This window comes from Gavia stellata, chromosome 15 (genome assembly GCF_030936135.1).
Source record: "Gavia stellata isolate bGavSte3 chromosome 15, bGavSte3.hap2, whole genome shotgun sequence".
Lineage (NCBI taxonomy): Eukaryota > Metazoa > Chordata > Aves > Gaviiformes > Gaviidae > Gavia > Gavia stellata.
In genome coordinates, this window is record NC_082608.1 from 22,406,579 (window position 1) to 22,420,036 (window position 13,458).

Below are 13,458 nucleotides of genomic sequence, written 5' to 3' on the forward strand. Positions count from 1 at the left end.
TTAGTCCCCTTCTGGCCTCCCCCAAGCCCATTTGCTGTCCCGTTCCCCTGCCTCTTCCTCTCCTGGATCTTGCCTTTAAGGGCTGGAGGCTTTTTTCTCCCCCTGAGCCCCCCCGCCCTTTGTGCCTCCCCCAGCCTGCAGCCTCCTTCCCTCCCCAAAACGCTCCAAGCCCTGACGACGCTGGACCTTCCAGCTTGCTGATGAAGGGCTGGGGGTCCCCACTCCAGTGCCCTCCCTCGGGGTGCAGAGGCTCCTGGAGGTGTACGGGGAGCCCTTTGACCGTGCAGGGAGCAGAAAGGATCCCCACCCCCTTTGTTTTCTCCCCCTCCCATCCCTTGTTTCCCCACCTTCACACAGGGCCGCGAAGCGATGCGGAGCCAGGAATGAGGTCAGCTGCACTCAAACCTTTAGCTCAGCCTTGCTGCCCGCAAAGCTGTTTTTTTCCCCCCCGTTTCTGCTGTGTAACGGTGGATATGTGGCTCTAATGCTGAGCCAGGCTGCGCTGCCCGGAATAAATCCTCCCCCCTCCCTCCTTCTGCAGCGCCTGCTGCGTCCCTTCCCCAGGGAGCAGCCTGGATCAACAGGGATTGGGGAGCGGGGCGGGCTGGCCTGAGCCCTGGGCTCTGTGCTGCAGCGGAGCCCGCCCCGGTCCCCAATCCCTATGGCACGGGAACCCCATCCGCTTCCCCTGTGCCTTGCGCTTACGTCGCTTGGATTTGCAGACTCGGCATTTTCTATCTCTGCTCTCAAAGCCTCTGTTGATAAAGCTAAAAATTCTCGGCACGTACCGGCGCGCTCTTTAGCCGAGCAGCAGCCGGGAAGGGTGGAAGCCGGTGGCTGTTGGTCCGGATTCCTCCCGCTCGCGTTTCCCTGGGGGTGAGCGGCGTTTTGCCGCTCCTTGGCGGGTGCTGGGGCTTTGGCGCGACGGACGGCACGCGTTAGCCATAGCTCCCTGCCGTGCCGGCGCTCAGCGTGAGCAAGGCACCATGGCAGCCTGGGACCCTATTCCCAGCTCATCGAGCTGAGCCGCTTTCATCCCTACTGGAGCCGCGGGGTGCTCTGTGCTGTGGGGAAGGGATCCCAGCGCCCCACGGGAAGGAGCGGAAGCGGCCGGTGGGAACGACCGCTGGATCGGCCTTTTCATGCAGCCGTGAATGGCTCTTTGGCGGCTGAGCGGCTCCAGGCATCAACACCAACCAGAGGCACATGACGGTCAGATGGGTCCCGTGTCGCCCAGCCTGCCCGGCGCGGGCTTTGCCGGGGCGCAGGCACGACATCGCATTTAATCGCGCCTTTTGACAATCCCTATCGGACCCATCGCCCGCCCTGCGGCAAAACACCTTCCCCGGGGTCGGGCCAAGCGAGGCTGGGGGGGGACGGGGCTCCCAGCCCCACGCACAGGGGCTGGGAGGGGCAGCTTGGCTCCTGCAGTGGGGAGGGTCCCACTGAGGTCCCCAAGGTGCACGGGCACCCCAGAGCACACGGTCCCCCAGGGTGCAGGGATCCCCCCGGGTCACACAGGACCCCACAACACACGGGGACCCCAAGGTGCGTAGACCCCCAGGGCACAGAGGACCCCTATGGCACACAGCCCCCCAAGATGCGTGGCCCTGGGTGTGCATGCACCCCCCCAGCGCACGTGGGACCCCCAGGCACAAGGTAACCCCAAGCGGTCGGACTCCCCAGGGCTGTGCCGGGGGTCCGGCAGCCCCGGTCTCCACGGTGGCGGCTCCCCTCACTGCCGGGGTGCCGCCGTCATGCGGGTGCCCACCCTCCTCGGGAGGAGGAGCCGTGGGAGCCGGCTTTAAAGTGGGGCAGAGAAAGGGCCCTTTCTTCTCCATCACCCTGGGCCGGCGGGTGCGTGGCTGCAGGGACACCGGGCAGGGCTGGCGAGGAGGGCAGCCGTGGCACCGGGGGTCCCGGCAGGCGCACGGCATCCCCGGCACATCCCCAAGTGGCGGGACCCCCCCGTCCCCAATTCGTCCGTGTCCCCTCCGCCTCTCCGCCCGGTGCTGTGTGAGCACTGGCGGGGCAGGCCGGGGGCTCAGGGGGTGTGCGGGCGCTGCGGGGGGCCCCGGGGGCTCGGCCCCCAGCCAGTGGGGCCCTGGGGCTGAGGTGGGGGCCATGTCGACGCTGGCCCCCCTGCGCCTGCTGCGCGAGCCCTGGAACGCCAGCGAGGGCAACCAGAGCAATGCCACGGCCGGGGCCGGCGGCGCCTGGTGCCAGGGGCTCAACATCCCCAACGAGCTCTTCCTGACGCTGGCGCTGGTGAGCCTGGTGGAGAATCTGCTGGTGGTGGCCGCCATCCTGAAGAACAGGAACCTGCACTCGCCCATGTACTACTTCATCTGCTGCCTGGCCGTCTCCGACATGCTGGTGAGCGTCAGCAACCTGGTGGAGACGCTCTTCATGCTGCTGATGGAGCACGGCGTGCTGGTGATCCGCGCCAGCATCGTCCGCCACATGGACAACGTCATCGACATGCTCATCTGCAGCTCCGTCGTGTCCTCCCTCTCCTTCCTGGGGGTCATCGCCGTGGACCGCTACATCACCATCTTCTACGCCCTGCGCTACCACAGCATCATGACGCTGCAACGGGCCGTGGTGACCATGGCCAGCGTCTGGCTGGCCAGCACCGTCTCCAGCACCGTCTTCATCACCTACTACCGCAACAACGCCATCCTCCTCTGCCTCATCGGCTTCTTCCTCTTCATGCTGGTCCTCATGCTGGTGCTCTACATCCACATGTTCGCCCTGGCCCGCCACCACCTCCGCAGCATCTCCAGCCAGCAGAAGCAGCCCACCGTCTACCGCAGCAGCAGCCTGAAGGGAGCCGTCACGCTCACCATCCTGCTGGGCGTCTTCTTCATCTGCTGGGGCCCCTTCTTCTTCCACCTCATCCTCATCGTCACCTGCCCCACCAACCCCTTCTGCACCTGCTTCTTCAGCTACTTCAACCTCTTCCTCATCCTCATCATCTGCAACTCGGTGGTCGACCCCCTCATCTACGCCTTCCGGAGCCAGGAGCTCCGGCGGACGCTGCGGGAGGTGGTGCTGTGCTCCTGGTAGACAGCGGGACGCGGGTAACGGCACGGCCGCCCCCGCCGCGGGACGGACGGACGGACGGATGGACGGGACAGGACACACCGCGGGGCGTCCCCCTCCGGCACCCCGCTCCGGGCTGAGGGGCTCGCGGTACCCAATAAAGCTCTTTGCAGTGATGCTGTGGCTGGCACCGCCGTGCAGCCCCCGGGGAGCCCCGGGGGGGGTCGGCCCTTCCCGGCCCCACCGTTCACTCGAAGCTCAATCGCTCCCGGTTGCCGTTGTCGGGCCGCGGCCGCCTGCACGGGCCCCGGGGCCGGGGCGGGGGGGTCCGGCGGGGACCGGGAGGGACCGGCGGGGCGTTGGAGCAGCCCCGGGCGCGGGGCGGCGGGAGGCCGGGCCCCGCGGGGGGCGGCAGCCGGGGCCGCCCCCGGACAAAGGACCCCCGTCGCCGCCGCCTTTGTTCTCGGGCCGCGCCCGCCGCCGCCGCCCCGGCCCCGCGGGGGGCTCCAGGCGCCCGGGACCCCCCCGGGACGGCCCCCCCGTGCCCTGCCCCTGCCCCTCCCCCCCCCGCCCCGGGTCGGGACGCGGGTTGGGGTGTGCGTCCCCCCGCCGCCCCGGGATGCTCCCGCCGTGCCTGGGTGGTCCCTGCCCCCCCCCGCGGGAACCGGGGTCCCCCCGCCTGCCGGGGCGGGCGGGTCCCCTCCCCGCCCCCCCCCCCGGTGCAGGGGTCCCCATCCCCGCCCGTGCCCCCCGCGGGTGCCGGGGCTCCCCGAGCCGGCGGGGCGGGGCAGGGCGGGGCGGGGCCGGGGCGGGGCGGGGCGGGCGGCGGCGCCGGTGCCGCAGGGCTGTTGCAGCGCTGCGGCGGCGGCCGCTGATTGGCTGCGGCGCGGCGGTGACGTCAGCGCCCGGCCCGGTGCGGCGCGAGGCGCCTATAAAGGAGGCGGCGGCGGCGGGGCCGCCCCCCGCGCTCCCGGTGCCGCTCCGCTCCGCTCCTGCTCCCGGTCCCGCTCCCGCTCCCGCTCCCGTCCCGCTCCGGCCCGGCAGCACCATGAGGGAGATCGTCCACATCCAGGCGGGGCAATGCGGCAACCAGATCGGCGCCAAGGTAACGGCGGCCCCGCCCCGCTGCGGCGCCGAGCGGCGGACAAAGGCACCCCACCCCCCCCTCCCGCCGCCCCCCCCCCCCCTCCGCCGCACCGGGCGGACAAAGGGCCCCGCCCCCCCCCCCCCCCCCGCGCCTTTGTCCGCCGCCGCCGCCCTTCAGCACCGCGGACAGCGCCCGCCCTGCCCCGCGCCCCGCCGCCAGGGGGCGCCGCCCCGCCCTGCCCGGGGCGGTGGGGGGGTGGTGTGGGGGGGTCCCGGTGCCGCCGCCCCCCCAACGCTGAGCCCTGTGCCCCCAGTTCTGGGAGGTGATCAGCGACGAGCACGGCATCGACCCCAGCGGCAACTACGTGGGCGACTCCGACCTGCAGCTGGAGCGCATCAGCGTCTACTACAATGAGGCCTCCTGTAAGCGACCCCCCCCCGGGCCCCCCCCGGGCCCCCCCCCGGGCAGGGCAGCCCAGCACCCCCACCCTGGGCGGGGGGGGTCCCTCCTCCCGTGTCGTCCGCACCCCCGGTGCAGGCAGGTCCTGGGTCTGCTCCCACCCTGATGGCGGGGGGGCAGACACACGCCCACCCCACGGGGCCCTGGGGGGGCAGACATGTGCACCCACCCCCTGGGGTCCTGTGGTTTGGGGGGGGGGAATATATGCACCCACCCCATAGGGTCCTGTGGTTTGGGGGGGGGGGGGGGAACATGTGCACCCACCCCATAGGGTCCTGTGGTTTGGGGGGGGGGGGGGGAACATGTGCACCCACCCCATAGGGTCCTGTGGTTTGGGGGGGGGGGGGGAACATGTGCACCCACCCCATAGGGTCCTGTGGTTTGGGGGGGGGGAACATGTGCACCCACCCCATAGGGTCCTGTGGTTTGGGGGGGGGAACACGTGCACCCACCCTGTGGGACCCTGTGGTTTGGGGGGGGGAGAACTATGTGTGCACCCACCCTGTAGGATCATGCAGTTTGGGGGGGGGAAACATGTGCACCCACCCCCTGGGGTCCTGTGGTTTGGGGGGGGGAGAACTATGTGTGCACCCACCCTGTAGGGTCATGTGGTTTGGGGGGGGGAACATGTGCACCCACCCCATAGGGTCCTGTGGTTTGGGGGGGGGGAATATGTGCACCCACCCCATAGGGTCCTGTGGTTTGGGGGGGGGGAACATGTGCACCCACCCTGTGGGACCCTGTGGTTTGATGGGGGGAGAACTATGTGTGCACCCACCCTGTAGGATCATGCAGTTTGGGGGGGGGGAAACATGTGCACCCACCCCCTGGGGTCCTGTGGTTTGGGGGGGGGGGAGAACTATGTGTGCACCCACCCCGTAGGGTCATGCGGTTTGGGGGGGGGAACATGTGCACCCACCCCCTGGGACCCTGTGGTTTGGGGGGAAAACATGTGCACCCAGTCCTGTAGGACCCTGTGGTTTGCAGGGGGGGGGAGCAGATGTGCACCCACCCCATGGGACCCCCACTGTGTGGGGGGGGAGAAGTGTGCACCCAGCCCCACAGGGACCCCGTGGTTGGGGGGGGGACATGACACATGACACATGCACGCAGCCCTGTGGGACCCTGTGCTCTGGGGGGGACACGACACGTGCACCCAGCTCTGTGGGACCCTACAGAGTAGGGGGGGCACCCACGTGCACCCAGCCCCACGGGGACCCCATGTTTGGGGGGGTGGACATGCACACGCCCAGCCCTGTGGGACCCCGCAGGGTGTGGGGGGCACCGCTGGGGGGGGGAGCGGCAGGTCCCCTCCCGGCACGGGGTCTCTCGCAGCTCACAAGTACGTGCCTCGCGCCATCCTGGTGGACCTGGAGCCGGGGACGATGGACAGCGTGCGCTCGGGCGCCTTCGGCCACCTCTTCCGCCCCGACAACTTCATCTTCGGTAGGTGCCCGGGGAGGGGGACGCCGGCGCCCGCGTCCCCCAGACCCCTCCCGGGCTGTCACTGTCCCCGGGGCGCTCGGCGGGTGCCTCCCCACCTGTGCCGTGGGGCCCGGCACAGCCGGCACGCCGCCAAACCTTTGCGGTTTCCACTTCCCACCCCGCCCTGGCTTCAGATCTCGCCGATGCCGGCGGTGCCCGTCCCCTCCCCAGCGTGGTGTGGGGGTGCCAGCGGCCATCGGGTGCCTCTTTTTTTCCCCCTCCGGCAGGGCAGAGCGGGGCCGGGAACAACTGGGCCAAGGGGCACTACACGGAGGGGGCCGAGCTGGTATCTGGTGAATGGACTCGGTGCTGGACGTGGTGCGGAAGGAGTGCGAGAACTGCGACTGCCTGCAGGGCTTCCAGCTGACCCACTCGCTGGGGCGGTCGGCACCGGCTCCGGCATGGGCACCCTCCTCATCAGCAAGGTGCGGGAGGAGTATCCCGACCGCATCATGAACACTTTCAGCGGTGGTGCCGTCCCCCAAGGTGTCGGACACGGTGGTGGAGCCCTACAACGCCACGCTCTCCATCCACCAGCTGGTGGAGAACACGGATGAGACCTACTGCATCGACAACGAAGCTCTCTACGACATCTGCTTCCGCACCCTCAAGTTGGCCACCCCCACCTATGGCGACCTCAACCACCTCGTCTCGGCCACCATGAGCGGCGTCACCACCTCCCTCCGCTTCCCCGGCCAACTCAACGCCGACCTCCGCAAGTTGGCCGTCAACATGGTGCCCTTCCCGCGTCTCCACTTCTTCATGCCGGGCTTCGCCCCGCTGACGGCCCGCGGCAGCCAGCAGTACCGCGCCCTCACCGTCCCCGAGCTCACCCAGCAGATGTTCGACGCCCAAGAACATGATGGCCGCCTGCGACCCCCGCCACGGCCGCTACCTCACTGTGGCCACCGTCTTCCGGGGCCGCATGTCCATGAAGGAGGTGGACGAGCAGATGTTGGCCATCCAGAGCAAGAACAGCTCCTACTTCGTGGAGTGGATCCCCAACAACGTCAAGGTGGCCGTCTGCGACATCCCTCCTCGGGGCCTGAAGATGTCCTCCACCTTCATCGGCAACAGCACGGCCATCCAGGAGCTCTTCAAGCGGATCTCGGAGCAGTTCACGGCCATGTTCCGCCGCAAGGCCTTCCTCCACTGGTACACGGGCGAGGGGATGGATGAGATGGAGTTCACCGAGGCCGAGAGCAACATGAACGACCTGGTCTCCGAGTACCAGCAGTACCAGGACGCCACGGCCGAGGAGGAGGGCGAGATGTACGAGGACGACGAGAGGAGAGTCGGAGGCGCAGGGCGCCAAGTGATGCCCGACGCGCCGCCGCCCGCAGCCCCCCCCCCAGCTTCGCGCTGCCGCCCCCCCCGGCCGGGCTCCCCCCGCGTACCCCCTTTGGTGTCTCCTGACCCCGTTCCCCTCTGAGCCGGCTCGGCCCCCCGCCCCCCCCCCTCCTGCCTCCCCCCTTTTCGTTTTTTACTGGTTCGTGTCTATTTTTTTTTTTTGAATACTTAATAAATTTATCGCTGTCCAGGTACACCCGTCTGCGGCTCCGGGGGGGGGGGAGTGGGGTGGGGACCCTCTGCTGGGGGCAGCTTAGGGGCTCAAGCTCCCAGCCCTTCTTATTAAGGGGGGGACTGGGGGACCCCACGTGCCCGGGGTGGCTGTGCCCAAGCCCTGATCCCCTCCCAGATGATGCCCTGGCCCCGGTGTGTCCCCTTGCCCCCCTGCCCTGCGCCCCACACCTTCCTGCGCCCCCCCCCCCCAGGGCTGGGGGTGCAGGTGCCACCTCGCCGGCTGCAGTGCCAGGGGGGGTGGGTGGGGGGTGGCTGTGCCTTTGTCCCCACTGTCACCCTTCTCCCTGCTTGGGGGCGGTTGCTGGGTGCCCCCTCCCTGTGCCAGGATGGTGTTGGCGCCTTGTGTCCCCCCCCCAGCTGAGGTGGGAGCACGGACCCCAGGGTGCTCCCCCAGCCCCCATGGCTGGGCATCTGCCTGGCTTTGGGGGGTCCAGGGCAACCCCAGCCCAGACAGCCCCAAACCCCCAGATCTGGGGACCCCCCCAACGTGGGGGGCCAGGCTCTGCTGCTATGGGGCTGTAGCCCCCCCGGGGCCGCTGCTCCAGCCTGGGGGTCCCTGTGCCCCTGCATGGGGTTGTGGGGAGAGGGGCCGAGCTGTGGGGGCAAGGGAAGGGGCTGGGGGCTGTAGGGACAAGGGGCTATGGGGCTGGGGGCTCTGGGATCAAGGAGCTGGGGCTTACAGGGACCAGGTGCTATGGGGCTGGGGGCTATAAGGACAAGGGACTATGGGGCTGAGGGCTCTGGGAGCAAGGAGCTATGGGGCTGGGGCTTATGGCGACCGGGAGCTATGGGGCTGGGGGCCCTGCAGCCAAGGCATTAGCGGGCTGGGGGCTCTGGGGCTGAGGCCATGGGGCAGAGAGCCGTGGGGCACGGTTAAGGGGATGGAGGTGGAGGGCTGTGGGGCCGCGGGGTGCAGGTGGCTCCAGGCCCGTGGGGCGGGACGCCGCGTCCCCGCTGTCCCCCGGCGCGGCCCCGCCCTGGCGCGGTGCGGTCCGCCGGCCGGCAGGGGGGCGGCAGAGCGGCGGGGCGGGGCGGGGCGGCCCGGCGGGGCGGGGGCGCGGTGGTGAAGGAGCCGCGGGGGGGCGGTGCGCGGCGCTGCGGTGAGCGGGGCGGGGGCGCTGCCCCCTGGCGGGCGGGCGGGGGGCCGGGGGGCGGCCGGTACCGGGGGCTCTGCGGGGGGCCGCGCCGGGCCGGGCGGGGTGCGGGGGGGGCCGGGCAGTGAGGGGGTGCACGGGGGAGCTCCGCAATAAGGGGCGCTGGGGGCGCTGCGCTATGTGGGGTGCGGGGGGGGGCTGTGCAGTAAGGGGGTGCGGGGGGGGCGCTGCCATCCCCGCAAGGGGGGGTCAGGGCTGGGGGGGCCCCACCACGGGGAGTGACCTGCGGTGGGGGCTGCACCGGGGCGGGGGGGAACGGGGCCGTGCACCGGGGGGGGGGGCTCTGCCGGGGGGGGCTCTGCCGGGGGGGGGGGGGGCTCTGCCGGGGGGGGGCTCTGCCGGGGGGGCCCACGCGGTGCCGAGGTGGGGTGACCGTGGGCCGAGGCGGGCGGTGGCAGCGGGGCAGGGCGGGGGCCACGGGCGTGGGAGGCGGAGGGACGGGTTTGTCCGGGGGGGACGGTGACGGGTGCCGGTGCCGGTGCTGGTGTCGGTGATGGTGCTGGTGTTGGGGTGCCGGTGATGGTGCCAGTGTCGGGGTGCGGGTGATGGTGCCGGTGTTGGTGATGGTGCCGGTGTTGGGGTGCTGCTGATGGTGCCAGTGTCGGGGGTGATGGTGCTGATGTTGGTGATGGTGCTGGTGTTGGGGTGCCGGTGGGGGTGCCGGTGATGGCGCTGGTGTCAGGGTGTCGCTGATGGTGCCAGTGTCAGGGTGATGGTGCCGGTGCCAGTGATGGTGCCGGTGGGGGTGCCGGTGATGGTGCCGGTGTTGGGGTGCCACTGATGGTGCCAGTGTCAGGGTGATGGTACTGGTGTCGGTGATGGTGCCAGTGTTGGGGTGCCGTTGATGGCGCCAGTGTCAGGGTGATGGTGCCGGTGATGGTGCCGGTGTTGGGGTGCCGGTGGGGTGCCGGTGATGCCCGCTGGTGTCGGGGTGTCGCTGATGGTGCCAGTGTCAGGGTGATGGTGCTGGTGGGGGTGCCGGTGATGGTGCCGGTGTTGGGGTGCCGGTGGGGGTGCCGGTGATGGCACCAGTGTTGGCGGGTGGCTGAGGTGCCGACCGGCGGTCCCGCAGGGGCGGGCAGGCGATGGCGTACGACGAGCGGCTGGCCCGCTTCCGCCAGGGCCCACCTCAACCCCTTCAACAAGGCCCCCGAGCAGCAGGAGCGCCCCGACGGGGGGACCCCCCGCCCCAGGTGGGTGCTGACACCCCCCCTCCATCCCTGCCCCACGGCACGGGGGGGCGGGTGCTCCCAGCCCCCCCCATGGCGCTCCCCCCCCTTTGCAGCCCGGCGGCCAGATCCGTCCCCGGGGGACCCCGAGGGCGCCCTGGACCTGGGCCTGGCCGAGGACCACTTCTCCCGCCCCGTGGTGAGTGGGGCCAGGGGTGTGGGGGGTTGTGTGGGGTGGGGGGCTGCCGACCCACCCTCTCCTCCTCCTCCTCCTCCTCCTCCCGCTGCCGCAGGGCCTGATCCTGGCGTCGGACGTGCAGCAGCTGCGCCAAGCCATCGAGGAGTGCAAGCGGGGCGATCCTGGCGCTGCCCGAGCACTCGGAGCGGCAGAAGGACGCGGTGGTGCGGCTCATCCACCTCCGCCTCAAGCTGCAGGAGCTGAAGGTGGGGCTGGGTGGGGTGGGGGGGGTCTCCATGGCTTGGTGGGGGGGAGCCACGCTGACACCCCCCCCCATCTCCGCAGGATCCCGGTGAGGACGAGCCCAACATCCGGGTGGTCCTGGAGCATCGCTTCTACAAGGAGAAGAGCAAGAGCGTGAAGCAGACGTGCGACAAGTGCAGCACCATCATCTGGGGCCTCATCCAGACCTGGTACACCTGCACAGGTGGGGCCAGGACCCCCCCACACCCCCCGCGTCCCCGTCCCCTCCCCGCGCTGACGGGCCGCCCGTCGCCCCCCCGCCCAGGCTGCTACTACCGGTGCCACAGCAAGTGCCTGCCGCTGGTGAGCAAGGCCTGCGTGCGGGCCAAGGTCAGCCATCAGGCCGAGTACCAGCTCAGCATCTGCCCCGAGAGCGGCCTGGACAGCCAGGACTACCGCTGCGCCGAGTGCCGCGCCCCGTCTCCCTCCGTGAGGCTGCGCCCGCCGCGGCATGGGCAGGGGGGGTGTGGGGCTGGGGGGAGCTCGGGGGGTAGGCTCCCTTGGGGGCTCTGTGGGGCTGGGGGCTCTGTGGGGCTGGGGGGGCGTGGGGTGTAGGCTCCCTTGGGGGCTCTGTGGGGCTGGGGGGTCTGTGGGGGTAGGCTCCCTTGGGGGCTCTGTGGGGCTGGGGGCTCTGTGGGGCTGGGGGGTCTGTGGGGGTAGGCTCCCTTGGGGGCTGTGTGGGGCTGGAGGGTGTGTGGGGCTGGGCTCCTTTTGGGGCTGCTTGGGACTGGGGGTTATGTGGGGCTGGGCTCCCTTGGGGGATGTGTGGGGCTGGAGGGAGCTGGGGGCTCTGTGGGGCTGGGGGGTGGAGGGGGGTAGGCTCCCTTGGGGGCTGTGTGGGGCTGGGGGGGTGGGGCTGGGCTCCTTTTGGGGCTGCCTGGGACTGGGGGTTATGTGGGGCTGGGCTCCCTTGGGGGATGTGTGGGGCTGGAAGGAGCTGGGGGCTCTGTGGGGCTGGGGGCCAGAGCTGCCAGGGGCTGGGGGGTGGGGGATGTGTGGGGCTGAGCTTCGTTGGGGGCTGTGTGGGGCTGGGGGGAGCTGGAGGTGGGGGCTCTGGGGGCTGTGTGGGGCTGGGAGCTATGGGAGCTGGGGCTCAGGGCTGTGCAGGGCTGGGGGGGGTCCACAGCACACGGGACGGTGACACTGGGGCCCTGCCGGGTCCCATGGAGAGGGGCGGGTACATGGCGCGGGGCGAGCGGGGCGCGGCGTGGTGCCGGTACGCGTGCCAACGCGCGTGCCGCCGCAGGGGGGGTGCCCAGCGAGGCCCGGCAGTGCGACTACACCGGCCTCTACTACTGCAGCAGCTGCCACTGGAACGACCTGGCCGTCGTGCCCGCCCGCGCCATCCACAACTGGGACTTTGAGCCCCGCAAGGTGCCCCTGGCGCGGGGCGGGGGCTCGGGGGCACCCAGGGTCCCGGGGGGGCCACGTCCCTGGTTAGAGGTCACTTAGGGGGCTGTGTCCCTGGGCATGAGGGTCCCGTGGGGGCTGTGTCCCTGTGTGGAGGTCCCCTGGGGGGCCACGTCTCTGGGTAGAGGTCACTTGGGGGGCCTGTGTCCCTGGGCAGGGGTCCCTGGGGGCCGTGGCGGTGGTTGGAGGTCACTTAGGGGGCTGTGTGCCTGGGTAGAGGTCAATGGTGGGGCATGGCCCGGGGCAGGGGTCCCTAGGGTCCGTGGGTAGAGGTCACTTAGGGGTCCGTGTCCCTGGGCGTGAAGGTCTCTGGGGGCTGCATCCCTGGGTGGAGGTCACTTGGAGGGGGGGGGGTGTCCCCAGGGCTGCGTCCCCAGCGGTAGGGTCCCTGGGCAGTGGTGCCGAGGGTCCCCGGGGCCATGGCGGTGGGGACGGCCCGGTGGCCGCGGGGTGACGGTGGCCCTGGCTGCGGGGCGGGCAGGTGTCGCGCTGCAGCATGCGGTACCTGGCGCTGATGGTGTCGCGGCCCGTGCTGAAGCTGCGGGAGATCAACCCGCTGCTCTTCAACTACGTGGAGGAGCTGGTGGAGATCCGGGTGAGTGGGGCGGGGTGCCTGCGGCCGGGGGGACCCCCACACAGCACGGCGGGGTGCCTGCGGCCGGGGGGACCCCCACCCAGTGGGGCGGGCGCTGGGGGTGGGCAGCTGGGGTAGCGTGGCAGAGGGAGCGCTGGGTGAGCAGGAGGGAGAGGGGGACCCCGGCAGCACCCGCTGGGGTCCCACAAAGGGGGTGGCAGGGCACGGGCGGGGGTTAGGGGCGGAGGGAGCCCAGAACTGCTACGGGGCTGAACTTGACCCAGCCTGGCCTTGTCCCTGTCCCGTCTCCATCCTGTCCCCAACCTGTCCCCATCCCATTCCTGTCCCTGTCCCCATCCTGCCACCTCCCTTTTCCCTGTCTTGGTCCCATCCCCGTCCCCGTCCCGTCCGTCCCCCCGCAGAAGCTGCGTCAGGACATCCTGCTGATGAAGCCCTACTTTCATCACCTGCAAGGAGAGCGATGGAGGCGCGGCTGCTGCTGCAGGTCAGGCCCTGCGCAGGTGGCCGAAGCCGGGGGGGGGTGACCCCGGGGGGCCGGGACTGGGCGTGGCGGTGACGGGCGTGGCAGTGACGGGCGTGGCGGTGACGGGCTGTCCACCTGCAGCTGCAGGACCGGCAGCACTTTGTGGAGAACGACGAGATGTACTCGCTGCAGGACCTGATCGACATCGAGGCCGGGCGCCTGAGCTGCTCCCTGACGGAGATCCACACCCTCTTCGCCAAGCACATCAAGCTGGACTGCGAGGTGAGCCGTGCGCCGTGGGGCAGCCTCGGCCGTGACCCACGGCATGGCTCCCGTGGGGCCAGCGCCGTGCGGGGGGGCGCAGGGGGTCCCCGCCGGGCGCCATCAGGACCCCCTGCCCGCTCCCGCCCCAGCGCTGCCAGGCGAAAGGCTTCGTCTGCGAGCTCTGCAAGGAGGGCGACGTGCTCTTCCCCTTCGACAGCCACACCTCCGTCTGCACCGACTGCTCCGCCGTCTTCCACAGGTA

At 70.9% G+C, this 13,458-nt stretch overlaps 2 protein-coding genes across 2 annotated transcripts in view; both read left to right on the plus strand.

Annotated features, from left to right (window-relative positions):
• The first annotated feature begins 2,124 nt into the window (after positions 1-2,124).
• On the plus strand, positions 2,125-7,395 carry TUBB3 (tubulin beta 3 class III). Its single transcript, XM_059825056.1, is given in 9 exon segments — positions 2,125-3,065; positions 4,310-4,554; positions 5,927-6,037; positions 6,304-6,365; positions 6,368-6,460; positions 6,463-6,543; positions 6,545-6,928; positions 6,930-7,367; positions 7,369-7,395. Coding segments are annotated over 9 exon segments (2,382 nt in total).
• Positions 7,396-9,899: 2,504 nt separating this feature from the next.
• Positions 9,900-13,458, plus strand: part of DEF8 (differentially expressed in FDCP 8 homolog) — a 3,912-nt gene continuing 353 nt past the window's right edge. Inside the window, 14 exon segments of the mRNA XM_059825098.1 lie at positions 9,900-9,935; positions 9,937-9,987; positions 9,989-10,007; positions 10,100-10,182; positions 10,277-10,336; positions 10,338-10,427; positions 10,507-10,648; positions 10,730-10,903; positions 11,711-11,838; positions 12,356-12,469; positions 12,871-12,909; positions 12,912-12,953; positions 13,074-13,214; positions 13,346-13,455. Coding sequence (XP_059681081.1) covers positions 9,900-9,935; positions 9,937-9,987; positions 9,989-10,007; positions 10,100-10,182; positions 10,277-10,336; positions 10,338-10,427; positions 10,507-10,648; positions 10,730-10,903; positions 11,711-11,838; positions 12,356-12,469; positions 12,871-12,909; positions 12,912-12,953; positions 13,074-13,214; positions 13,346-13,455 — 1,229 coding nt within the window.